Source organism: Chelon labrosus (genome assembly GCF_963514085.1).
Source record: "Chelon labrosus genome assembly, chromosome: 3".
Lineage (NCBI taxonomy): Eukaryota > Metazoa > Chordata > Actinopteri > Mugiliformes > Mugilidae > Chelon > Chelon labrosus.
Window position 1 is genome coordinate 12,016,563 of NC_140339.1, and position 27,213 is coordinate 12,043,775.

Consider the following 27,213-nt stretch of genomic DNA (forward strand, 5'->3'; position numbering starts at 1 on the left):
CGCTTAAAACCCAAACTCCACAAAGTCCAAGTAAATCTTTTGAGGAAGGCCCAGCCGTCCTCACTCGCTGTGTAGCAAAGTTGGAAAGGTGGGGCCGCTTCTTTTCCTCTGACAAAAATGCGAGTCCTTTTGAAACAATTAGCGGTGACTTTCATCCAGAAGCGTTTTAGTCGTCGTACCGACCGCACTCTGCAGGTGACATCTTCAAGGCAAGGTTGTCATATAGCAAAGAAATAAACAGTTTGAAATAAAACACTGAACAATGCACTGGCCTGCTGAGAGTTGGGAGAGACTTTCCTCCTTTGTTTTCTCTCGCTTAACTTTCAGCTTTCTTTTCTCGTTAATCTTCGGCTCGTCCTCTCGCAAACACACATCAAAACACAAAATTTCCCGGGACACAGGCAGACTTTCTGACCACTAACAGAAACTCAGTGCTTCACTCATAAAGAACATACATAGAAAAAAATAAATAAATAAATAAATAATAATAACGGGGGGCACCCTTCATGTTCCCTATTTTCAGCGTCACGTTCTGTACTATCTGCTGCCGCATTTAGAGGCCACACCTCTTAAGTCCTAAGCTTCGCTTCTTAGGCTTGACCCATGTGTGTGACATGTGGGCATAATCCCTTAAGTCAAACAGTCAAAGGTGAGGCAGTATCTAACTAGGTGCTTTCGGACCTATAACTGCAGGAGAAGTATCCTCCTCTCTGTGCGCCCGCACTGCAGGAACCGAGGACAATCGTAGCTCTCAGAAATCAGTTTTTAGACTTTTTTTTAGCTCCTGCCTACTAATGGCAGGTACTTTCCCCATCAGTAGAGTTACCTTGAGTGACATAAGTGTACGGTGATTGGATGAACACATAAGTGCAGCGCTGGCATCCAACCTGTAAATTCTGGGAAAGCATTAGCCGTGCAGACAACGGCTCTTTGCGTTAGCCTTAACAAAACGCAGAGTACTGGATCAACAGTGAAGTCCAGGCTTTGATGTTGGGCATGTAAACGATAGTTTTAACACTGAACTTGAAAATGAAACAAAACCCATTGAAAAAGTCTGACAATGCCGACAATAAAGTAATAATAGATCACGTTAATGTGCTGCTGGCTATTAAGTCACTTCAGGGTTCATTTTTTGAATGCATACACAACACCCTTTAAGGTATATAGTTCTTGGATGCCCTCAGAGAGTCCCCAGAACTATTCGATCCGAAAGCACCTATTGTCCTGCACCCCCGTTATAATGCCGCAAGAAACACGGTTTGATCCAGTTTATGGTATTTTTTTGAACCTTCACTCCGATATTTACTTCAAACGACAGTTTCAAACATCATCAACAAAGAACAACACTGATAATGACAACCATTCAGTAATGAAGTCTGTCAGACATATTGGTCTCTAACATCAGTTCACTCCAGCTTTATATTATCTCGATTGGTCCTTGTGTGTAATTTATCTGGCAAGGCCATCTTCTCTTCTCGGTGCCCTTTTAACTACAACAAAAATACTTCAATACAAAAGGAAAAAAAATGAAAAGATGTTGCACAAGGTAGAAGATTTTTTTTTTTTTCTTTCTTTCTTTTTTTTTCCGTTGACAGGACAGGAAGCTTGCAGCAGCACCAAGTAAGGCCCTGAGTGTTGTCAACCGAACATTTGATTCTTCTCTACAAGTGCGCGAAATGCACAAGTTCCTTACAGTCTGTGTGTAGTTAGTGCAAGGTGATGATTTGCTCCAGTAGCCACCCAGACGGGTAACTGGCCATTTGGTCTTGCAGCACACTGATCCTTCACTTTGTGTTTTCTTCTCTTTGTGTTTTCCTGTTTATGTGACTTTTTGGTTTTGTGGTGTTTTTATAGTTGTGTCGGCAGAAAGTAAAAGCTGGTGAAACTGCAGCGGCATCTGATTCTGCTTTACTCGCATTTCCATGGCTCTTCCTCAACAAGAGAAAAGTCACGGGTGTTGCCATTTTTGCCCTTGGCGACCTGCAAGCAATTATCAAGAACAACTGACTTCATGGGCCAAGGCACCAATATTTATAAACCATCAGTGGTTGGGAGCAGAGAAGCCATTGCTTCATTATTAAGGTCAGGCCATTGACCTTGGGGCTGAGTTTAGTTTGTGAATCCCAAACATTGAAAAGCATATCATCTCATACACTGATAGAATGATACAGTGAGATTATTTACAGATAGTTTTCCAAAGTTGGCCATGTATTTTATGGATTCTCTCCCCAACCGAATTACTCATATATTCATCATTATACAGGCAATGAAATAGATATAGACAAAATTTAGGAAAGGATCTGAGGTATTTCATGAATGTATGCATCACTTTGGACGAAATACGGTGAAACAGCAGTCTTTATGAATACCAAAAAATTAAAAAATTAAAAATTGGAAAGATCACCAATAACTGAAAACAGTAATTTGGTCAGGGCTGCCATAAATACATGTCCAATTAAATAGACAAATATATATATATATATAAAACAGTCTCTTTACGAAATCAGGACACAACAAAATACAAGTCATGAATAATTGCGTACAGGTATGTCCGATTCTTAAAGATAAGATAAACAGAGTTTTTGAAAATAAAAAAAACAAACTTTGATTTAGATCAACCTGGTGTCACAAAAACTGCTTTTTCGTGTGATGTACAGGTGAATAAATAAACATAGAAATACTTCTGTTGTTTTTTTCACCACTTTTTAGAAATATTTTCTTCAATGAAAATATGACTATTCACGTGGACACGAATACACCGACACAGGAAGTCACAGAGAAGAGAAACACAAACACAGACACAGGAAGAAAGACGGAACACAGAGCTGGGGAGGATTCTCTACATACAGGTCTCTATGTCCGTTAACGTGAAATGTACCTTGCAGTTGTCTATCAAGATTGAGTTGTGGTGAGCGTATACATTCTGGTTGGTGTTATTTTCAAAGAAGGACTGAGTCTTTGCCATCTCAAATTCATCCATCCGGCTCTGTTGTGCGTCAAAGCTGTCAAGCTCATCTTTGGAAAGGTGGTACACGATGCCTGCTCCATAGGAGTCTCCGACCACGTTAACCGAAGTACGGAAGCGATCCCTGCATGTTGAGGAGGAGAGCAAAATGAATGATAAATTCATTTCTACACGGACAGTGGAGCAATAAAAACAATTATTTTCTCTTTAAAAGTGTGTTAGTCCACATTTATGGTTAAAACTGGCATGTTTCAAGAGTTATTGGTTTGTTTGTCATGAAATTAGACAATGAATCCCTTGACTGGAGATCCCTTGATATTTCCTCTAGAGCCAACATAAGGGTTCATGTGGAATATTATGATCAAACTCTTTTGTCTCACTTGGTCAAAGTGAACTGGTGATAAATTAGTGTCTATGTGACGCATGAAATGCATGGATTATCTTCAGCGTTAGCTTGCTCACATTTGCTATAGGAGCCACTATCTCTAAGCACAGCCTGACTAATAAGCGGTTTACGCTTCTGCATCAATTTGACGAAGACGCTACAGCGACAGCCCAGACCCTAACCCCGCAACCTGACGTACACCTCCACAAACAAAAATTAACCCAGTCAGTGTGACTCGCTCTGTAAAAACGTCACCCAAACACTCGTTGGCACTGTGTCTCTTTTGCCAGCTGGGTTAATTTATGTGTCTTCTTCCTGATCCACTTTCTACTTCCTGCTTCACTTTCAACTGAAACATATGCCGAAATTTGTCCGAAGACCAAAGTTATACAAATGATTGTGTCTCCGAACCTCTGAAAATTGCAGAGATGTAGAAGCAGCTGGAAATACTAAAGTGGAAACACGCTACTGCCAAGCGGACCAATCACAGCTCTTGTGGTTTGCGTCGCCGCAATGCATAGTTACATTTCTGGGAAGGTGCACGTAAGGCTACAGCGTTAGTGTCTGCGTATGGTCTGGGCTGTTGTTATATATGGCGTCATATTGATGGAGAAGCATTAACCGCCTATTGTTGTATCTGTTAGTATTGGCATCATAGCATCTTTGTCTCGTTTCTAAGCTTGAAGTTAGTTACAAAGGGAAAAGGAAAGTGCTTTCTGTAGGAATGATTATGTTATTTCAAGTTAAGTCATTTGTTAAAAGTCATAAAACAAATTACACCTTTCATATGAGCTGCAATCTGTAATTATGCAAGTAAAATGTGTGTAGGTGGAAGCAGTTAATTCCTCGCTGAGTAATTCCAGTGCCAGTACCGTTTGTCTTTTTGCATTCAGCGCAGAAAATGTCACTAAGTGGGAATAATGACAATAATGAAATGTAAAATGGTATTTCTTACTGAACCTATAAAAACAGACAGAATTTTATAAATGTTTTACACCTCAAATATATATGTTAAATACAAACACTATTGGGCAAAAGCACATTTTCTGTGTGTGAACCTACTGTGCTGCTATGTGCTTGTCTTAAGTGCAAAGAAAATGTACCAACAGTTTTCATGCATTGGATTATAGAAAGTTTAAAACCGAAAGCATGATAAATAAAAATACATTTGAGAATATATATATTGTGGTCAGGGATAGCCATTGTGATGTGGAAATAATCTGGGAATCAAAATCAAAGTGCTTGCTGAGTGCAGGAATCTGTCTGTAATCTGTCCCGCTTGTGCTTCGAATTGTGATAGCGGTGTTGATGTGGAACTCACAAAAGCCAGTCGACAGCGACCAGGAGGCTGATGTCCTGAGTGGGCAGGCCCACTGCTGTGAGGATCAGAAGCATGGTCACAAGCCCAGCACTGGGGATACTGGCTGCTCCAACACTGGCCAAGGTGGCTGTCATGCTAAACGGGAGACAAATGCAACTCTCAGCGGGAGGAAGTAAGAAAATATACCACTACACAGGGTATTTAAAAACATTTAACCATTCTGTCTTTTGCTCTAGTACATGTTTGAGCTGCTGTATTGGTAAAATACGTTCCGCTCTGTAGCAGTTTTCTCACCTCACTGTTATAATCTGGCCCCAGTCAAGATCAATCCCGTTCATCTGAGCGATGAAAATGGCAGCCACGGCCTCATAGAGCGCCGTGCCGTCCATATTGATGGTGGCACCCACCGGGAGGACAAAACGCGTAACTCTCTTGTCGATGCCCAGGTTCTCCTCTAAGCATCGGAACGTGACAGGCAAGGTACCGGCACTGCAGAAAAAACAAAAAGGAGGACATTTCGACAGTCAGGAACAGCATGAAGTAAAAATCAGTTTGCAAACTCTGTAACCGACTCGGCACACACAACTTACAGAAATAGGAATCTACTAAAGAACAAATTATGGGCAAATTATAGATCAGAATTAATTCGACTGAGTCACACTTTAAGTGTAAGTTTCGTGGAATTGTTTTGTTTGTTTTGTCTGAAAATCACTCCTCGTAGGCGGCGGAGCACGCAGAAGGCTGAGCTCGCCTCAGGAGCGTGTGTCATGTCATTAATTAAAACACAGACAGAAGGAAAGACATCCCACGTGGAGGCAAAGTCAGAAGCTGTTTCTGGCAAAAATTTATTCAAAGTTACCACTTAAAACTTATTCATCAATATGTGCAGCACGCTTGACCGGATTATAACCTGAAGTAAGGCGTGGGCTCGCGATGTAAAACACAAAGGCAGAAATACTTCATTTACCTGGACGCTGTTCCGAGCGCGGTCACCCAAGCCTGGAATATCCCCATGAAGAACGTGAAAGGGTTCTCTTTTACTATCACAAAATATATCAGCGGAAGAAAAATGCCTCCGTGGATGATGAGGCCCACTATCACGGTAACCATGTACATCCCCAGCTGCCTCGCGACCACCTCCAAGTCGGCGATGGAGATGATCTTCCCGCAGATGAGGCAGGCGATACCGACAGGGGAGTACCTGAAAACAGACACAGTTTGTGTTTGGTTATAGAAATGTATAATTAGACGTACAGCTTCAGAAATGCAAACCATTAGAAATGTGAGAATACACGGGGAAGGTTTTGGCAGTTTACCTCAACGTGGAAAAATGGTTTCAGAGAACTGCACTTACCACATAATTGCGCCAACGAGCCTCATGACAATCTCATTCAGGACGTTGAAAAACTCCAACATTAGCTTGGCTTTCTCCCCCATTTTCCCCATAATAACTCCAAAAGCAACGAAGAAGCCGATCAGACCTGCAAGACACAGAACGTAATGATGCTAATTTAGTGCCGTGGTGCATGACTGACTGAATAGTTATTTCCGTGCCTAATGGGGTAATCAAGACAAATTAATCAACGTAAAATCTAAAACAGCATTCTGGTATGTGCATCCACTAGCATTTTCTGCTGACCTCGTACAACTGAGAACAGGAATTGACCAAAGAGTTTGTTTTATTTAGCAAGACATCTTGAAACTGAGGGCAGCAGAAAGTGGATCCAGGCGTACGGAGGCTTGTGCTTTTTCTTATTATGTAACTAAAAACAAAAAAAAGAGCTTTTGTTTTATACCAGTTCATTTCAGTTATGCAGTGGGTGTGTTTTTAAATTGTTCACCTACCCAGGACATTCATTCCACTCTTGAACTGCAGCGACCTTTTCACTGTGAACTGTGGAGGTGCTTTGGTCCTGTTAGTGGGCACTTGGGTTTTGGTGGTTACCGTCTGGATCTGGGCGAGGAGCAAAGAAAAGAAAAAAGAAACTGTTGGAGGAACTGACATATGAATCATACTTTATGTGGTGGGCGAAAGACTCCTGTGAGACTCCTACCTGCTGGAAGCAGGCCTGCACCAAGTTCTCCGGGAAAAGGTTTCGGATGAGATCAAAGAAAGCGTCCATGCTGGACACCTCGTCGTTCTTCTTTCCCTGTCCGAGATTAGCCTTCAGCTTCGGGTTCCCGGGATGGATTAGCAGCACCAGGATCACTCCCAGGATGGCTGCTATGATTGTTGTCGACATGTAGTACACCATGGCCCTGGTGCCCAAACGGCCGCTGGATTTGGCATCCAAACCGGCAAGCCCTGTTGGCATAGTGTAAAGAAAGAGTCGAGATTCAATATTTGCAGTGTTTCAGTCTAATTCCTGTTGTGTGATCAGCTGACCCCACAGAACTGGCAACGTCCTTCCAATCAATCAGACCAGCTTGCCACGTGGGAACTGTAAAGCCTCGGCACTTATAGCTTACCTACTTTTATAAGAGATTATGTTGAGGTTGTGACTTTTCTATCTGTGAAGACATATACTGTTTGGAAAATGTCTATAAGTCTATACGCTTGTATCAGTGCATGTTGTACTTTTGCTTTTATTTTCTGAAAAGGTATGAGTAACTAATTTTATATTGGGGAAAACAGTAACATTTGTGTATTTTGTAGGATACGCGTAACAAAAACAGCTTGAGCAGCAATTTGCCTGCACACAAAAGGAGTATTTTAAGAAGCGTTGTTCAGTTTTTTTTTGCCAGGAAAAACTACATGCCCACTTCCGCCGTCTCCCAAGTAACAACTAGTAGCTCCGCGTGACCTCACTTCAGGACGGCACATTCAGCAGAACAGAGCACGCGGCAGCGACTCCCACCCACCTGTGACAAGACTGGAAACGACGAGAGGCAGAATAAGCATCTTCAGCATTCTCATTAGGATCTCTCCGGGGAAGGCGATGATCATTACGACATCGGGAGGGAGAGGTGATATGTGCCGCAGGAGCATCCCGGTGATGGAGCCCAGAAACACACCTGAGACGTTGAGAAAACACAAGTGACGCGCAAGGCCAGGTGAGTCTGAAGGCACGAGATAAAACGCTTTCGAGCACCTGTTCGGACACAAGTGTTCACATGGGATATTTTTACACCTGCACGATGAATGAAACCTCACATTCTGCTCGTTAGAGACTCATTTAACATTACAACCTAGCACGTTCCAGTCTGTTCATGCACATGCAAGTTTGCATGTTGAACACAAATGCTATCACGATAATTAGATTACCGATATCTCATTATAATAAGCCACCTGTCATTTGGAAGAACATAATAAAAACAACTATTGTTGGAAACGGTGGACAAGCTGAACATATTGGTGCGACAACTTTTGATAAATATCAGTATGAGAGAGTTACCGTGCAGACTATGAATGCTGATGGAAATTTTTAATTCTCCCTGCAGCTTTTTATCTTTGTTCCACTGAGCCTTTGTCTCCAAATCAACCGTTGTGTCTCACATGGACAACCGCAGATTTTGCCACATATTTTCAAGGTGCCTAATGCCTGCTGGGAAAAGGACGCATCGCCCCTGGAGACTTTGCTGAAAAACGGCATATGGCGGAGTGGAAAATAAATGCATTGCGCGTCGACAGATGAAGCAACTTACCGAGGATTGTGAGAGTGAGGACCATGTTCTTCATGATCTTATCGCAGAAGCTGCTGCACATGCTCTCCTGAGTGACCACTATCGGCTCCATGTGGCTCTCGTCCATCCTGACCTCCACTTGCTTGTGCATTTTGTTGGCACTGAAACGAGCAAAGACAGATGCGGTGGTATAAGTGAGAGCCGAGAATTAACACAATGATCAGCTCAATAATGACACACGTTTAGCTGCTGGTCAGACATAGAAAATAGAGGGGATGCAGACAGTACGCTTCATGCACAGCCGCTTGGCGCTAAGGGAAAAGAGAAGAGTGAATGCAAGGCCACAGCGGTACTATTATTTGCTGTAATGTCCTGGGGCTTGATTCCCAGCAGAGGTACTACCAGGGCACCCAGAGGTGGTGGCTGGACCTGGGTGAATAATTTGAACTTTCTACACATTAAGGCGGCATCTTGAAATGTCATCAGTGCAAAGAGATTAAGCACAAGAATATAACTCTTACAGTGAAATTGGGTGATATATGGAGACGCCTGCACATAACTGAATTCAGTTATTTCTGCATCCTGAGTTGTGAATGCATGCAAATATAAAAATGCTTGCAGATGGCCTTCATAATTAGCCGCTGCTGCATGTTACTTCTGTTGCATGTCTTTGTATGATAGTTCATGGCAATTTAAGATTTTGTGCTCATGTGCTAAGACTAAGAGACTGCATGGTGACATTTTTACAAGTATAAACTGCACGGTGTACCGCACGTGTTTGCGTAAAAAGTCAGTGATTCCGCCTGTGCTTTTTCTTTGTTAGCACTCTGAAGTGTTATGAAGGTTGTTTCAGGGCTCGGTGAAATGTTGCTCAGAGGTCCTGGATGTTCACTGCAGATCATGAGTTCACTTCTTCATCTAAGTGCTTTATCGGCCTCTGAAGCAACAAGTGTCAGGTTTGTTGTGGTCTGGCGCAAAGCCTCTTTGACTTAAAGATCAACTCTCCCCTGTGCAGCCTTTAAATCCCCTGGAGAGCACGGACGTACACGTTATGTAACAGCGAAAGCCCGTGTCGTTCGGATAACTTCGACCTTGATGACTTTCACACCTGGAACGAATCGTGGCGGCTGATACTGCAGAAAAAAATAAGAGTTTTGTAGCAAAGGCTGTGGATTAAGAAAAAAAAAAAAACGTTCCTACATTAAAAACGGTTCGCTGCAGATGACGCGTTCAGAGATGATAGAGGCGACAAAGCTTCAACTGTAGACACGGATTCTGCTCTGCTTTCCACCTTCGGCAACATGTTAAATTATTCAGTATTTAGATAACCTTCTGTGCAAGAAATCAAAGTGAACAGGAGACACATAAGGTCGGGACAAAACAACCGCCAAGTCAATCACGCCGGTCTGATACAATGTGCTCTAGCATTAATGAGGCTTAAGCCTTTTAAAGAGGATATAATTAGCACCCCCACCGCACAAGCGATTGAGTTATGTAACAGAAAAGGGGCTTCCCAAGAAAAGTCAAGGTGTCACCGCCACGGGCCTGAAAGCATCATGCAGGAGATTACTAACTTTCGCTTTTTTTTTTTCTATCCAATCCCAACACATTGTACCAACAGAACACAACAGTGCACATAAACAGTATGCACTCTGTCGTGATCTTTGCTGATTTACAAGGGTCAGAGGTCTGAGAAAGCAGAAAGTATACGCTCTTTTTAGACTTCAACTGTGAAAATAAAGACTTAATCTATGAAAGCGTCACCAAGGACACAAGATAGATGTAAAAGCACATTTTTAAATCAATTATTTATGGATATGAAATGACACCGTTGCCACTGTGCTATTTTACCTGATGCATCATGTTTTTCTCAGGGCGCAACTACACATGAACTACAAAACATCATTTCAATGCCACTTTCTCAATTGCACCGTTGATGACACATCCCATGAACTACTAACACCGCACGCCACTAATAATGCTTACCAGTTGTTTTGTACCTTGCCTGAGATTGAAATGTTACTTGGCGGAGAGGTGCTACACAATCATTGGCGTCAAAGAAACTTTTAAGAAAGTCATGGCTCATACATTCTTAAATCCAGTCAGAATCTCCAAAAAGTATCTTGTGCTTTTAGAAAAGAAGGGTCTTCAGTCCTTCAGAAAAAGAAAATATACGTAGATCACTTCTTGCTCAGCTTGGGATGTATATCCTCAATCACAGACGCTTGCTTGTTCAGCTGCAGGGAGGTGCGCAGAGGTAAACTGACTGTCCTGGAAGTCTGACAGAAGGCTCCCAGACAGGAAGGGTGGAGTCAACCTGCCGAGATTAACGAGGCAGCGAAAATCCTTGTTGATATCTGCCTCTGCCTTGTTGTGTTTGGTTTGCCTCTTTTCCCAAAGTGATTGGTTTGTTTTCGTAATTCGCCGGGGAGGGGGAATGCAAACGTGGTTTTCACAGCCAATTTCTGAGCGTCCACATGCTGCTCTTGCAAGAGGTCTGCAGAAGTGTTTGCACAGTATCTTTGAAAAGGTGACAAGGCTTGCAAATCTCATTCACGGACAGTCACGGGGGGATGTTATCAGAAGTAGCAACCAATGATGCACGTCTGATACCTGTCATGAAAGGAGATCTTGTGCTATAAGAGTGTGTGATGGAAATGTATAACCTCATGTTTGCCACCCCATTCTGGATTGAAAATAACCCATGTGCAATCTGCAAATTTCAAAGCCCTTTGAAACATGGAGACCACTTTGGCAAACGGATTCACACGTGTTATCCTTCATTAATCTACGAACCAGTTCAAATAAAGGCAGAAATTCAAGGGTTCGCGTCAGGTTCTCAATTAATTTACAGTAAATAGTAACTTCCGAATTAGGCAGCGAAAAGCTTCGAGGAGAACTCGTTTAGCGGAATAAAAGTTGTTTATTAGAGAGAAAAAAGAGAAAAAAAAAAGCTGATTGCAGCTCTCCTTTGGTTTTCATTTTGGAATATTTAATCAGACATCAATTACCGCATGCAAGTGGCTTCTGTCAGATCTGTACCTCGGCTTGAACCGACACTGGATAGCTTCAGATGACTTGATGGTGCGGTTGGAGGCGAATAAAAAGCCAATCAGGGCAAATTGAACTGTTTCTTCTGCTGCTCTCAGCACAAGATCTTTTTTTTTACCGTTTCCAAAATTAAACAGCAGAATCTCAGCACGGCAGCGACTGCAGTTAGGGGTGGATGTGAGGTATTTGCAGAGGTGCAGCTGTTTAGTGCTGCTTAGTCACCGAGGAGCGCGATTATTCTCTTCCTGGAAGTCACCGCGGCTTCTTGTGGCTTCTCAGACTGACATGGCCGTTTTGAACGTAGTCACGGCGGTGGTGTTGCCATGGCAGCGTTCATTTTTTAATGTTGCGTTGCGCGCGAGATGATTGCAAAAGCGTGTATAATGTCACAGGAACATTTGATCAACTTTGGCAGTACCAAAGGAGAATCGCCGGTCCGAGGGTACTATTATAAGACCATATAGCTGCTTTTAAGAAATAGGCTATTATCCCTGCAGTTTGCAGAGTTACAGGGTGTAAGTGTGGCCAGTAGGTGACATGAAGGATGTGTGAAGATTCCAATTACGGAGCTGCTCTCAGAGCGTGAACGGGGAGAAGAGAGGCAGTCTAAGAGCACATGGCAACACATTTGTCCGTGCAGTTCCCGGGGCCTCGCCCCGCCTTCTCTCCCCTCAGCAACAAGCCCACCTCATGCTGCAACACCTGACAGCACAACGCCACGCTTAGACAGCAGGTGTCTATAATTAACTAATCTGTCCTGAGCCATCCTAATCCAGCACACATACACACTGAAATGGATCAGACGCACTCAGAGAACAAGTCTGCTCTTCTTAGAAGATGTTCCATAAAATAATAAAATGAAGGTCTCATATTTTATTGGGATATAGCTAAGTGTCGATAAAGATAAGAGATCAAACCTTTTATGAGTTCAACGATAACACAGAGAGTGAAAAAACTTCCATCGCTGCAATGTTTGCACACATCTCTGGACTAAATCCCAAATCCCGCAGATTCTGCTCAAGGGTCATCAATATGAAGTCAAGAGTAAAAGGGTCTCAGACAGGTCAAACAAATGTGACTGAACTACTCAATAAAAGAATGACTAAAGTTTTAGCATTTCATTTCATATCACATGGTACGAAAATCAAGAGTGGGTGTTGCTTGGCAAGGAGGAAAATATTTTTCTGAAGAACTGATTGTGAACAGACCTTTGTTTTTGGCTGAATCTCTCTTGAGGGACACTATTCCCTAATCTCTCTCTATGGCCTCATATTAATTATATACACACAACTAAAGATTAACACGACTGAGACAATGATATAAGTGCAACGTGCATGTCCGACTGGTTTTGTTCTTTCGCTATTACATATCCTGTTTTAGGTTTTTTAATAAGTATAAAGTTGTAAAGATCAGTAAAATCCCTGAATGAAACACAAGGCGGGCAAAACATTACTACTACAATATAGCAGAAACCTAAAAGTGTAAGAAAGGTAGCACATCTCGTAATCCACTTGTTATTTTTGCAGATATTTAGCAGGAGGCCTTTGTCAGGGTGCTGAAGGGACAGTCTACAGGTTCGATTCCACAATATTCACAGGGAAAAGATAATTTAAAGCTTTCTTACATTTATTTTAGACTACACCTGACTATTGGTGTAACATTCGACAAATCAATCCGTTTTTTGCAATGCAATTAAAGGAGAGATGTTTAGCAAAATCAAATGTCATTTAAATATGTTATTGCATATACACAATAAAAGACAAAACTATAACAGCCTTTATCCATGCAATCATGATTTTAAATTAAACTTAAAATCAGTCTCTGCACCTGATACTAGCAGCCCTTCATTGCACTACCGGGATCAGATTTTCAGGATAAGCCAGTCAACAACAGAGAAGCACAGAAGCTCATTGTGTTCTGTTACTGGGTAAAGTCTCACAGGTATTCTTGTATGCAGTGCATATCCCACCGGTGGAATCACAGCAACACAGACGTTTCAGAAGTTCTGCAGGCTGCAAATTCAAATGCAATGCATGCAACCTCTAACATGCACTTAACCTTGTTACGTAACACGGACAGGTGGCTGCTCTGCACGAGTAAAGTCCATTAACTGCACGGAGAAAGGGGACCACGGCTCAGGCGTCGGTTAGGAGCTGAAACGTTGACAATTCAGCGGACTTGAAACGTGAGGGGATGAGGATTAACTGAACTCTTCAGGCGTCAAAGTGTCAAACTGTCAATGCTTTGGGGATTTTATTGCGTGAAAATCAAATAGATGTCAACACAAAGACGCACTCCTAAACTGTGAAAGTTTCCATTTACAGATTATCATCACGGTAAATCTCCAATGCAAACCACCTATATATTAAAAAATAATAGATACGATGAATTCAAAAGAGGTGAGACAGATTTACTCGTCTTCAAAAGAATAGTTTCAAGATTTTTAACAAGTGTTCACCAGAATCTCATATTGATTTCTAAAAAAAATAAAATACTCATTTTGAGTGGAAATCTCTAACTTTAATGGAAACAAGGATTTATTTCTCGTTGGAAGACAAATGATGAACACAAGACTAAACGTCTCATTAATGAATCACACTGACAGCAGCAATGCAGAAATGATTGGATATGCCGGCTCTGTTTATTCTGCCCGACGGAGGGACATTTATTCAAAGTGTTCTTATGGACCGAGCAGAAGTGACGAAGTAATTTGTGTTTTTCATCAGCCTATTGGTTTTCCATTACTGTTTTCCTTTTCATCTTGTAGTTTGTTTGTTTTTCGTCGGCCGAAGACGGCCACCAATTTGGACTTTTCACACTAATAAGACACAAATATGAACTCGCTGTGATGTTTTTAAAAGCGGGGTCTGACACTTTCGCACTAAACCAAACTTTAATTGCTGATTTGGAGAGAAATGAGTCGATCGAAGCTTCACAGCGCTCCTGTGTGGGCAGGCGGCCAATCAACAAATCAATCACGTGCACTCAGGCAGAGGGGGAGGCACGAATGAACGGTTCATATTTTCCTTTTTCAGACAGTTCCGGCTTGTATTCGAGATTCCGGTTTGAAATATGTAATCCAAATTAGCTTTGGTGGTTGGCTCAGAGTTTTTAGATAAGGAAATGTAAAGAAGTGCTGTTTTTGAACAACAATAGGCTTATACCATCCACAAAGATATACATAAATGCAACAACAGTCGATGCACATACCAGCAACCCACCCTGTTTTGCATAGGCACGAATTGCAATTACGCGGCGCGGCTAATGAAGATGTTTCAGTGATGATTTTAATGACATCTGTCTCCTAAGAGCAGGACTTCTTTTGGATCTGAGCTGCGTCTCCTGATTATGAGCCTTAACAGCTCTTACAGATGCAGGAGATGTACAATTAAAAAATTTCACATTGGATGAGCAGCCCTTGACTTGCTCTGCCGCCGTGCCCTCTTTAGATTGAAGTGGAGAAGGAAATGCGGTTCCCACTCGGGCTCATTTCACAAAGTCTTCCCGTCCTTCCCCACTGAGAGTGGAGCAAAACATCAGCTATATTACGCGGATGTGCTTCCTGTTCTATCAGGAGTTGGGGAGGAAGAGCGGCGTGGCATTCTGCCGCAAATGCTTGATCTGGAGCTGGAGGCAGAAATTACCGATGGCGCTAATAATTAAAAAAAACGTACATCTCGTATCATGGTAGCTAGCAGGTTTAAGCAGTTATTACGTGTTTTTGGTAATTATTGGCTCATTACGCATATAGAAATGAAATCTCGTTCCAAATACTGTGTAATTTTCAGAACGTTATAGCATCTCTAAGTGAAGTCATTGTAAGTTTTCACGTGGTGTCTGTTCAGGTCTTTGCAGTGACAGCCAAAGAAAAAGAAAAGAAAGAAATCAGAACTGAGAGGCCACATCTGTGACACACGTCAAGGTTCCTTTCGGGGCTCTTGCGCCTTTTGAGGCTTTTCTTCACCCACTGAGACTAATTGCACGTTTAAAGGTTAATAATTCGCTACATGCCCGAGGCCCTGAATTAGCAAATGGAAGAGGTGGAATTTTAAATGACTTAAAAAAAAAAAAACATTTTAAATGGACACAAATTTGAGAGGAGGCACTGATTAAATTGTACAGTATAATGAAGAATTTAAGCCGCTCGAAAACGGAGTAAACCACAGAAATGTTTCACAATTGCTTTCTGTGATTTATTCAGTCAGCCCCACCACCCCCACCCTGCCACCCAAGTATACCATATCCTTGACTTTACGAGGCATACATTATATGGAATATAATTAGCCCCTTATTGCAGTTAACTGTAGCTGCAGGTGAAATGCGTCCAGTGTTGAAAGGAGGTGTTGACACGGGCAGGAAAATGGAAGTTCTTCTAATTATGCGTAATGTTGTTAATGTTGTTTTTTTTTTTTCAGAACCTGAACCTTCACCACCTCTTCTGCAAACAACACCTGATGACATGAAGAATAGAAGAATAATAGACCAGTTAATTAGTGGAAATTGCAACATTGCATTTGTTTTTAAATCCTGATTTACGATCATCCAATAATCATGTGCCGTTTGTTTTTAGGAAATTTAATCAAATGCAAAGGATGTCATGTTGCTAAACTCAAACTGGCTGTGTGCATTATTTTGTAATCTGGTGCAGTTTGAATTTTTATTGAGGCAAAGGTTTCATGTTTGCAAGAGCAGATGACCAACATAGGGTACTTTAACTTTAGGTATAGATAGCATTTAGGTAAACTAGTTATTTTTGCTTAAAATATACAACAAATGCAGTTAACTGTCATATTCATTTATCCATCCATCCATTCAGCTTCACCTAGTTATCCTTTTAGAAGCTACGGATGCTGAGCTGAAGTCAATTCCAGCTGACACTGAACGGGAGGCGGGCTACAACAGGCCGGCAGTCAGTCACGGAGCTGACACATAGCGACAGGCAACTGCTCACGCTCACATTCACGTCTGCCATGGCATGTCGAAGTCGCCAATCAAAGTAACCTCCATGTCTTTGGAGTACGAGAGGAAAATGGGAGACCTGCAGAAAACCAGTGCCGGCACAGAAAAGCCCCGGCCTGGCTGGCAGGTTCAAACTCTCTGCTGTAGCTGGAACAAGCTCTGATGGATGCTCAGCAAATGGATAACTAAATTAGGTCTTTGCATGACTTCATCCAGTTTTATACTAACCAAAGTTCTGATTTTAAAGGAGAGATGTTATTAAAATGGGAGAGATGATTCGGTCCTGTGTTCAATAACAACGAGCATCACCACTGCTGCTTGGGGCAATAAAATACTCAACCTCTTTAAATCAAGCGGCAATTTACACATCTCACTTGTCTGACTGATGAACTGTATGGAGACAGTGAACAAACATGAAGCTACTGCAGCACCCCACTACCACCAATAATAATGACATTTAAAAAATAGCTTCAAAGTATGTATATTTAAAAATGCACTTTTTGCCTCGGGAGGTTAACGCCTTTGTGCCCTTTACTGGTCAGTCACCTCTGGTAGCTATGCTCGGGAACGAGAAGCACAGAAAAAGAAATTGTCTGCTCTGCAGCACATCTAGTTAATTTTCTTAGGATTTAGACTGAAACCCTTCGAGCAATCCTTTTGAACTTCATCTTCTTGCAGACTTGTCTCGCGTTGGGGAGCGTGGTGGGAGACAATCTCGCGGAGAACCGTATCTTTAATGATGCACATGTGGCCCAAGGCGAGCAGTTTTGCATTACTTTAAGAAACTGTCACTGTCCATAAAATGCATTAGTTGACTCGTCCCCTGCTTGGGACGCGGAGTCATTAATCTTGTAAAGTCATTAACTTTGTGTTTGCTTGTGTGTTTCTAGCATTTTAGGTGGATAAGAGCCAACCCAGCTCATTTCAAGACTTTGTGCACCGATGATTTTCAGCGACAGGCACTCTGCCAGTATCCTGAGTTGACCTACAATGAGCCATTCACTCAGGAGTAAGAGTGGAAATACAAGCAACCATTACATTCAGGTGTGCTATGAATTAGGTCACCGCTCTAACAATGTAAAAATCCATAATGGCTACATGTTCAGGCATAGAACGGCCATCGTCAGGGTGGGAAATGACATTCAGCCTGCCTGCGCATATGTTCTCATAAGGATGCTGTTCACCTCTAGCATTCTTAAATAACAAGTGCTCACCTGTGAAAGTCTTCTCTTCTTCAAACTGGAGGACGTTCCTTAGTTATTCTCCTCGTAAGTGTGTGTGAAATTAAAGCAGCATTAATATTTGCAGTGTTAACTGGAGAGAAGTCAGGTGCTGCAGTAGGTCTCTCCCACACTATGGTATAGAAACCTAAGCAAGCCAAACGAACGCCCTGCAACTGCACAGTGCACTCATGGATGCGCACACAGAGGGGTGGGGATTTGAGTTGAGATGTCAGTACCTCCTCTCAGGTGTGGGTGGGGTGTTCCCTGACTTAAAGAGTGATAGATTAGCAGACTTTCGCCACATTTTTAGCATGTGACATCACACATGGGACTGCTGCCTTCGCAGAACATTTAGGCTCAGGCCCATTGTGTTAACTCGAATGCAAAAACTATAAATGATTGTGAATGCATCTGCATTCACTTGCATGATTTGTTTGCTCATGTGAGTATTTCTGTCGCTTTTGAGTGACCGGCAGATTCAATCAAGTGCTGTAGTGTGATGGATTTCAGTTTTGACCTCTACCTTTGTTCCGCCTGTGGTAGAACTACTACATCGTAAACCACCGGTCACCAGTCCCTTTATTTCCCCGGCAGTTCACTTTGCAAAGTTGCAGAGGCCGAACACAGAGCCGCTTGCACTTTAATTGGCCGGGCTTAAAAGGTGTCCTGCACAAAGCCGGGGAGAGCACAGCGGGCGTCTGCGTCTCAGGAGTAAGAGCTAAGTTTAGCAAATCCTCTCAGTGGTGTTTCTCAATGACAGCACATGTTGGACAGGCCGCGGAGGAACTCACGAACGCATAACCTCACATGCGCACACGCTGCAGACACACAGGCGCTTGTGCATATTTACCGAGGCTGTTCAGCCCGTACACGGTGTACTGCCACGCATGTGCCGCACGCATGCACAGCTTATAAATGCATGCAAATAAGGGAGATTGTTTCTCAATGAATTCCAAGTAATGAGCTCTTTGTACCTTAATCCCCTTTACCTTTTTTTTTGTTTGTTTTTGGGGGGGTAATTTGAAACTGTGCATGTGCATGCAATAATAAAGTTTTTCACTTCAGCTGAGCAGAAAACATTTATGCACACTTGCACAAATGCGTCCCTGAAGCTGGCAGAGATTCAGTAACTTGCAGAGGAAAACTTCTGCAGGATGGAGAGTAGAAACTATAGGATGGGAACCACTCAGCCACACTACCTGGACACCCAGATTCTACGAACTGAGATACCGAGCAACAAAGACTCCAAAAATGGTATCTGCTTTATTCTGAAAACAAAACATTTGATCAGAAGGTATCCTAATCATCTCACTGTGAGTTGTTTGACATGGAGGTGAACCCAGAAGGTGCAAACGCCACAACATGTACACATAAGAGAGAGAGGGAAAAGAAAGTGCCGGGAGAGACACGTTCACATGAGACTGACATACACAGTGCACAAACTAAATCAAAATAATAAATGTCTACTTCTTGTTCTCCTCTATCCAATCTCGAAAGTTTGCAATTCGCGTCTGAACGGTGTAAATCTGCTGGTGGCAGTTGTTTTTCTCACGGATCAAACTCTCTAAACCAAGCAGCTGCCAGCCTGCGTTAGAAGCTCTCTGAGTCTCCTCGTGACCCGACAAAGCACCACTTGTGGATGAAAACACAGCTGGCACGGTCGTGATGCCTGGAATAACACTGGGACAAGGGCTTTGAGGACTGGACGGCTTAGTAATGACACACAGCGTATTGTCACTGATCACCGTGCCGTGTGCTCCTCCTCGAGCAAATTCCCTTTCACACCGAGAAACGTCGCTCAGCTCAACGAGTTTCGTCTGGCTCAGAGCCGCATAGGGTCCCGATTGCCTGCGATCGCTGGGTAAATTCCACCTCACGGCGTAAGCCTCCTGAGCTGTCACCTCCCCACCTTGCATTTTGGGTAGACACACTGGCAACGCACGCTCGCTGATCTTGGCCTTGTCTTGCAGCTTGAGCACGGCCACGTCAGAGTCCGGCGCAGAGTGGAAATGCGGATGGACTAAAATCTCTGAAACCTGTTGGAGAAGAAAAAGAGAGCGAGGCTGAAGAAGAAAATCGCAATTCAAAACACCTGAAAAGCGCCAGATTCAACTCAAAACGCGCCAAGAGCCGTTGTTGTTTTTGGAATAGGTGTCAAGATCAGATAATATGCGTCAAGATGCGCAAATATTTCAAACTAAATACAGTCGTATCCCTTAAGTCTTAAGTGCACATCAACAGCGCCAGTCGATGCCAAGGGATTTCATCGTGTGCCATTTAAAAATAAAAACCTATCCAGACGATTATGTTTATTTAATGAAGATTCATCGCTTAATACTTTGCCACTGCTGTTAGGTATATTTTGCCATCGTGAGAAACTTTTCCATGCTCCATTACCTGGAAGTAAAAAGATAGAAAACCTGTGCATAGACTGTAATAGGTACAGTTTTTGTACTGTATACGCAAGCTAAACGTTTTCAACTTCTAGCTCATAAGTGAAATAAGTGTGAAAGAATTATTTTGACTGTCAGCTTTAAATTATTTGGCTTTTTTGCCTTTAAACTGAATTTTCGGGGACACCTGAATAAATGTTCCGTGACCAGCAAAATATATTTAAAAAACAAATCTAGAGATGTATGCAGGCTGGAGAATGATAGGACATACTATTTTGATGGACTCTCATGCATCATTGCAAAAAAAAAAAAAAATACATAAATTTATTAATCTGTACATGCATCAGAATGACAGAATGAAAACATTTAGTTATTTATACTAGTGCTTTACCCTGAGATGGTGCTGGCTTTTCAACCGATGCCCGGACGTCTGTTGCTGCATCCCTATGACAACCTTCACACGGGCGGGGTGGAGGGGCCTGTCCTCGTCCACCACACACTGAGCTGCAACCAGGACCCTCCGCTGGGCGACCAGAGCCCCGCTGCATGCCAGGTACCAGAATGTGGACTCCTCTGAGGCCCCCTGCTGGCCCAACACGGTCCCTTCACGGGACATGCGGTCGCTCGCAGTGAGATCAGGGGGCGAGCGGATAAAAATGGCCGCGTGCCACGGCCACTGAGTCTCTGACAGGTTGTGTCTGCTGAAAGTGTCCAATTTGCCACAGACTGTGGGAAGATAATGATCGGGAGAAAGAAAATGATAGCGTTGAGTGAGCCTGTGGAACTTTGGTTGATTCAGTGGTTACTGTGGCCGCAAATGACGGTTTATTTTTACAAAGTATGTTTCTACTGAGATCAATTGTTCAGTATGACGTCATGCATTGCTAATTACATTTGTCAAAGGGAGACTATTTTTAATGTCCCATTGTCTAAAAGGAAACCAAACCTGCTTTTCATCTCTCAGTTCCGTTTAAACTGGTCTCACCTGGTGAGCAGGAAACATGGCGCCCACTCCACCTGCCAGTCTTCAGGCAGGTGCGTTGTGGACTTCCCGTGTGCTGGTAGAGAGGCGAAGCACACTTGTAATCGATCCTTGTGTGAACCGGGTGAAAGCCTTGAGGAATGGCCTCCGGGGGGATGTCATCCCGCTCCTCTTTGGGCTGTTTGCCCTTCTTGAGCGGGGTGAAGCCAGCCGACAACAAGTCGTGCAGGTCGTATCTGGAGGAAAGGGATGCAGCTTGTCTTTATGTTACTTCCTTTCTCCATGCATCTACAACTACGTTTCAACCTACTTTACTTCTACTTAAAGATACTAAATGGCAAAGGCCATTACTAAAAGGCGCAATAATAAACCTCCAAACTCTACTTTAGATGTGCTGCATGATTATTTTAGTGTTAGTGAACATTTCTTTGGAGGAAATTGGCAACAACTCATGAGCAGTTGGGAATTATTACGCATTATATTATCAGAAAAAATCAAATACATAACCTCTTACAGTCACTTAAAGAGATGCTGTCATCCATACATCATCTGACAAACATTTAAGGATATGAATTGCTTTCATTCTCAAGTGGTGATTGCTATATTTCATTTGCATATGCTGGACGTATTTATCCAAAAGGCTTAACCAGCCAGGAGCACTAAAACGCTGCGGACTGCGTTACTTTAAAGCCACCATCCATCCATCCATCCTAACAACACTGAAGTGGATGGCTTTGAAGGCAGCACGTAGAGTGAGCCAGTTCTTGGGACCATTAAACATGTTCTTTCAAACTAAACCCTCCTTACAGCCGAATAAACTGCAAAGGGGTGGAATGCCAAAATGAAATCCTACACAGTGGTAAAATTAGGCAAACACACACAAACATAAGCATCATAAAGGATACCTTGAAAACTGATGTGGCTTCACGACAGTTTGATGCACAAGTCCAGACACTTTGGGTTCTTGACAGACTGTAGGGGAAAATCAAGCAAGAATCGCTACCTGAGCCTCCTTTGCTGAAATATGTTGACAGTACACACATCATAGGGCTCTAACTGTTTGATTCACATGTCATAATATGTACATTTCCACTTAAGCAGGGGTGTCATATTTCATGCTGTCCTCACATAGAAATGAAGCTGAACTAAACAGGCTACTTTGTGTTCGTCTAACAGCGTGTTCTCGACTCCGGTGTGTTTTTGAAAACAGCTACCTCTCACACACTTTGGCGGCCTGCTACTCCAGGATCCATTAGACAGGCAGGTACTCAGGTGGCTTCCAATTAAAATGTAGGAGTTTTTACAGGAAAACTCTATGGTCTTTGAACCTCCAGCTGCGCCAGGAGCGGGTCTGTGGTAACCATGGAGCAATTTCGATGGAGGAGCACACTTGTTTGGGCTCGTCTGGGCTGTATGTGGTTGAAACAGAGCAGAGACAACTCCCCCGATAAATTCTGTATGTGGTATTTATCTTAGACAAACAGCAAAAAAACAAAACAAAGCAAAAAAAAAAAAAAATGAAAAAAAATAAATAAAAACAGAGACCTAGGTGAAAAAGTACCTTTTACGCACGAGGGGGTTGAGCCACTCCACGTGCCATTAGGCTGACAGGTCCTCTTCTGGGCACCAGTCAGTGTGAAAGGTGGACGACACCAGTAGTTTACGAACACAAGCTCCTCATTTGGACCATATACCGGCAGCAGATATCCATTGCTTGGGTTTTCTGGGAGTGTACATGCTGCATCCTTGATGGCGGAAACTGTGGAAATATATTTCTGGCTGTGAAAGGCAAACCTACACGACTTGATCAAGGTGTACATAATGTATTTGACGCTGAAAAACTCATTTCGCGAAGATTTGATGGCCGTGGGCGTAATTTGCATACAGCATTAATAGGTACTGTATATATTTGAGTAATATTGTATGTGTACCTTTGATGAGTGATGACCTTTAAAAAGAACAACTGTGCGAGAATATGAATATTAATACTATATTCTGAGCTAAAGTTTTATCTCTATGCGATAGTTATAATAGAGCATCATCTGCATAGACAAAAAGACCACTTGAGCAGGTGGTTTTTAAAAGGAGCAAGGGCCCCAGGATACTGCCCTGGGGAACACTCTAAGCTTGTCCTGCAAGATCATCTTTACGCAGATACTGCAGAGGAGTTCATTAACACTCACTCGCACGTTGCCACTTAGATATGTTCAGGTAAGCAAGAGCTGGTGCCAAAAGAAGGGAAAGACTGGATAAATGGCCTGCACGCTACATGCATGATTTGCTTCAAAGACAGCAAATGGGGAGGAGAGGAGTCGGTATGATAAATCTGTGTCATTGACTGTCCGTCTCACATGAATGCACAGAGGAATAAAAGAAAAGGGTCCAGGAGCAAATGTGCTGAATGCAAATAGTGCGAAGAAGAGTCTTATCTATATTATGTATTCATGATATTTGAAGTAGACACTTGCAGAATGTCATGAATATGATTATATTCAACTGATATGTTATTAGTCTTCGTATGTGGTTTCTACAGAGAAACCCTCCCCGTACGCACTCGTATACAGTCCAGAGACGGTAAAATAAGAGGAGCACTACACATTACAATGCAGTATAATACAGCACTACTGCTTTGAGAGCAAGTGTTTCTGTGACTTTGTGAAGCTTGCATCCATATTGCATGAATGACGCCCACCAGTGTTACGAGTTTGCATTTATAACAGCAATTATACCTGCCTGAAATCTCCTGAAAAGCAAGAACAAATCCATCAAAGTTGTTGTAGCCGTCCGAGGAGAAGAGAATGTGCAAGAAGTTCCCAGAGCTTTTTATTGGGGGAGGCAGCCGATCCCCACAGAACCGGCCAATCACAGGTGAGCTCAGATCATCACCGTCACGCACCTCGACGTAGTCGTAACGACAGCTGTGGTCGGACTCCAGACTGAGTTGTGAGAAGCTGCAGAGTCACAAAAAGAGAAATGATACGAATATTGAAATACTGTTGTCTTGTGCAAAGACTATCATGCAGTGCTGCCTCCTCATTCTGCTTTAACCTTAATCCTCACATTTTTCAGTTGATAAAGACTTGATCCCTATAGATCTACGTCCACATTGAGGATGCAATAAATTTATCTTGTAGCTTGGATTATTGAGTTATGATATGCATCGTCAAGATTTAAAAGGGATTTCCTAATTTTACCGGACACACAAAATTTGTTACCTTGGTTTTGTGATAAAGATTATGTGTGTGCGTGAAGACAAATATGCCACACAACCATATCACCAGATGTTTTCAGTTGCAAGTAGAAAAGTGAAGCAAATCAGCAAAATAATCTGATGCATAACATAATTAACCTTCAATCCCTGTCCTCATGAGCCTGAGTCAATCCTGACCTCGAGGTACGTTCAGCTACAAATTTTAAGCAGAATGTAACAATTCCCAGACTTGCTTGACTCATCATTATATCTCCTGAAGCTCAGCAGACTTTTTTAATAACTTGTTATTACTTGAGGTCACGTTGATCATCCCTGAAGTTTTCAAACTCAGTAAATCTCTACTGTTCGGTAAAAAAGACGTCTGTATGTTGTTTAACAACTTTTCACTTTCACAGCCTTGGAAAAGTCGCCTACCTGAGCTCGATGCTGCTGCCCCTCTCCACTCGCACAGTCCATTCACATCTGGCATTCGTTGGGTAGCTCTCCAGGACTATGTGACCCTGAGCTCGGCGAATAACTCCTCCACATGCTGCCCACACGAGAACTGTAATTACTTTCACTTGGGAAACGCATTCCCATCATCGTGTTTATCACAGAGTAGCAGTTGGGAGCAGTAACAGGTGTTGTGCTTGAAGATAATATCCCCCCCAAAAAATATGAGATTACGGGAACCAACCAGCCCCTTCAATCATCGTGATTATTGGCATCATGCTGGCTTTCGTGCAGACATGTGTTCTTCAGGCGACTAAGAACAACAAAACAAGATGCTGACAATTCTGCAATTTGAGACTTGATTCGTGAAAGGGACCAAAGTTGAAAGGTTTAAATGAAAATAAGTGCTTGGTCAGTTTCTTTATTAAACACTTTAAAAAGGTTGTGCCTAAGCCTTTTCTTGTGTATCACATCCAATTGACAATGCATAAAAGGACAGTTTCAAAGAGGCAATTCCCAAGGGCCATAAAAAATAGAGAAAGGACAAAATACCATGGGAAGGAATAACAGGAGAGGCAACTAGGCAAACCTGTTCGCTTTCCTCTGTCTTAGCTTCATGTTGCAGTGCTATTGACCAGTACTTCAAGTGAAAATGAACTACACATAGATCTTTATGGCAGAAGGAAAAAAAGAAAAACACATTGTCGCCCCCAAGTGTCCTGAATGTGTATTACAAGTAAAGATGTTGCTGAAAACTGATTATGATTAAAGTCCCTTAATGTTTTCTGCATAACTTAATAATACATTTCCTCATAAATTTAAAATGCACAATGATTGCGTTTAAACTGATAAAATAAAAAATAACCCTGTTTGTACAATACAGAAAGACACTTTAAGCTCACGTTTGCCAGTCTCCAAGAGAGAGCTATTAATCACTGTGAAATAACTAATTTTGTGTCTTTTTTTTTTTACACGGTGCCTAAGTAGATAACAGACAAATGCAATCTAAAATTAAAATCTCCAGACAACAACAATCAAGGTTTCAGCCAGAGATTGTATAAATCACATATAAGGACACTTCAGCGCTCGGCTATGATGGAGTGCAGCTGTTCAGTTCAATATAATCCATGATTTTTCATCAGCAATAAGAGTCAGAAAATTGGGCTCATTCTGTCGTAGTATCAGGCCGAGCTGCAATAATGCATGAAAGCAATCTTACTTTTACAGTCTCCCCCGCTCCAGCCTTGACGACACTCCGTGCAATACTTTCCATCGACAAAGAAGTCATCATTAGCTTTCCATGTTCCATTGTGGCAGGTTTTACAGTTCTCAAACAGACTGCAGCCTGGCGTGGACAAAAGCCGACAGAAGGTTAAACTAATCCTGCGCGAGAGTGAGAACTTTTGCAACTCTTAATTATTATAATAGTTTAGCTTATACAGAACACTTTGATACAGGTTTTTTCTAATAAGGTATGCATTTTCTGGTCACTGAAAGCAGCAGCTGCTCTTTAAGAATAAACCGAAGCGTGTGCAGTACCTGGGTGAATGATACAAGGGTCACACTGATCCAGAGCATTGCGGCAGCAGGGAACAGTGTAGCCTACCCTGGACTCTTTGGAGGGACACCGACAGTGGATGAGTTGGTACTCGCAACACGGGCGACACATGGCGTTCCACTTAGAGCTCGGGCAGTTGCCTCCTGTCAGAGCTTTGGAACCAAAGCGAAAGCTTCAAACTCAATAACAACCGATGGAAAATAAACACTTGTGGCGCCTTAGGTTGTAATAAATTGTAATAAATCACAGCTGAAGAAATGTGACTAGTGGAAAGTGGTGATCATGAGATATTAGTGTCATTTGATGATACAGATCAGCCTTTACAACGCAACGTTTTGTCGTGACTGAACAAGCTGCTGCGGTGAAGCTGATCTTGGCAGGTTATTCTGTGGCAGGTGAAGCTATTTAGGCCAAGCTGGAGCGTATACTGTCTGAAAACCAAAACCCTTTCCTTCAGCTTCACCAAACGTTGCAAAACCCACAACTATGCCGCATTTTGAGCAGCTTGAGATGAAGAGACGGGTTTGAATATGTCCCAAAACACCACTGGAGATGTCGGATTTTCTCCATTAGGAACACAGCGCATGCCAGCTTCCTCAGGTTGAAGCTCATAACAGCCTTTGTGTTCACAGGTTTAAGTCTGCCCAGATATAAACAGACACCATAAAATGCATTAAATGTGCTCTGATATGTCCAATGTCTAAATGTGTATCTGAGAATATGTGGCACGAAGTGAGAAAAGCCTCAACAGGCAGAAGAAATGACTCACCGTGGTGGAATAACTCCACGGTTAGTCAGCAACCAAGACAACAGGCGTACTAAGTTATAAAAAAATAAAATCACCAAGACTTTCCTGTATAATGTACAGCATGAAAAACATTATATAAAGACTGCAATAAATCCATTTCGCTTACCATTTGCCCACCCTGTTAAAGAGAAACAGAGATTTAGGAGGAGGTAGAAGAGTTTAGGGTCTGGAAGAGTGAGCCTGGGCATGTTGCTTGTGGGGAAAGTGAGCACGTTGGCAGCCAAACCCACAGCAACAAACTTTCAAAGAAATCCCAAGACAGCAGCACAAGCTCAGCGTTATCTACAATCTTCTGCTCTGC

General features: G+C 42.5%; 2 protein-coding genes across 2 annotated transcripts; both read right to left on the bottom strand.

Annotated features, from left to right (window-relative positions):
• Positions 1–1,499: 1,499 nt before the first annotated feature.
• Positions 1,500–8,461, bottom strand: slc1a2a (solute carrier family 1 member 2a). The gene is made up of 10 exons (XM_084541816.1): positions 8,317–8,461; positions 7,534–7,686; positions 6,726–6,976; positions 6,517–6,625; positions 6,026–6,152; positions 5,639–5,872; positions 4,966–5,160; positions 4,672–4,806; positions 2,879–3,089; positions 1,500–1,980 (listed from the first exon to the last, which is right to left on the bottom strand). The coding sequence occupies exons 1-10, from the start codon at positions 8,444–8,446 to the stop codon at positions 1,909–1,911; spliced, it is 1,617 nt and encodes a 538-aa protein (XP_084397942.1). The 5' UTR covers positions 8,447–8,461; the 3' UTR covers positions 1,500–1,908.
• A 10,311-nt stretch (positions 8,462–18,772) lies between these two features.
• Positions 18,773–27,213, bottom strand: pamr1a (peptidase domain containing associated with muscle regeneration 1a). The gene is made up of 11 exons (XM_084540996.1): positions 27,019–27,213; positions 26,086–26,256; positions 25,766–25,891; positions 24,529–24,643; positions 23,637–23,854; positions 22,465–22,662; positions 22,118–22,312; positions 21,809–21,875; positions 20,907–21,139; positions 20,313–20,647; positions 18,773–19,564 (listed from the first exon to the last, which is right to left on the bottom strand). Exons 1-11 carry the CDS (start codon positions 27,098–27,100, stop codon positions 18,992–18,994), a joined length of 2,313 nt encoding a protein of 770 aa, XP_084397122.1. The 5' UTR covers positions 27,101–27,213; the 3' UTR covers positions 18,773–18,991.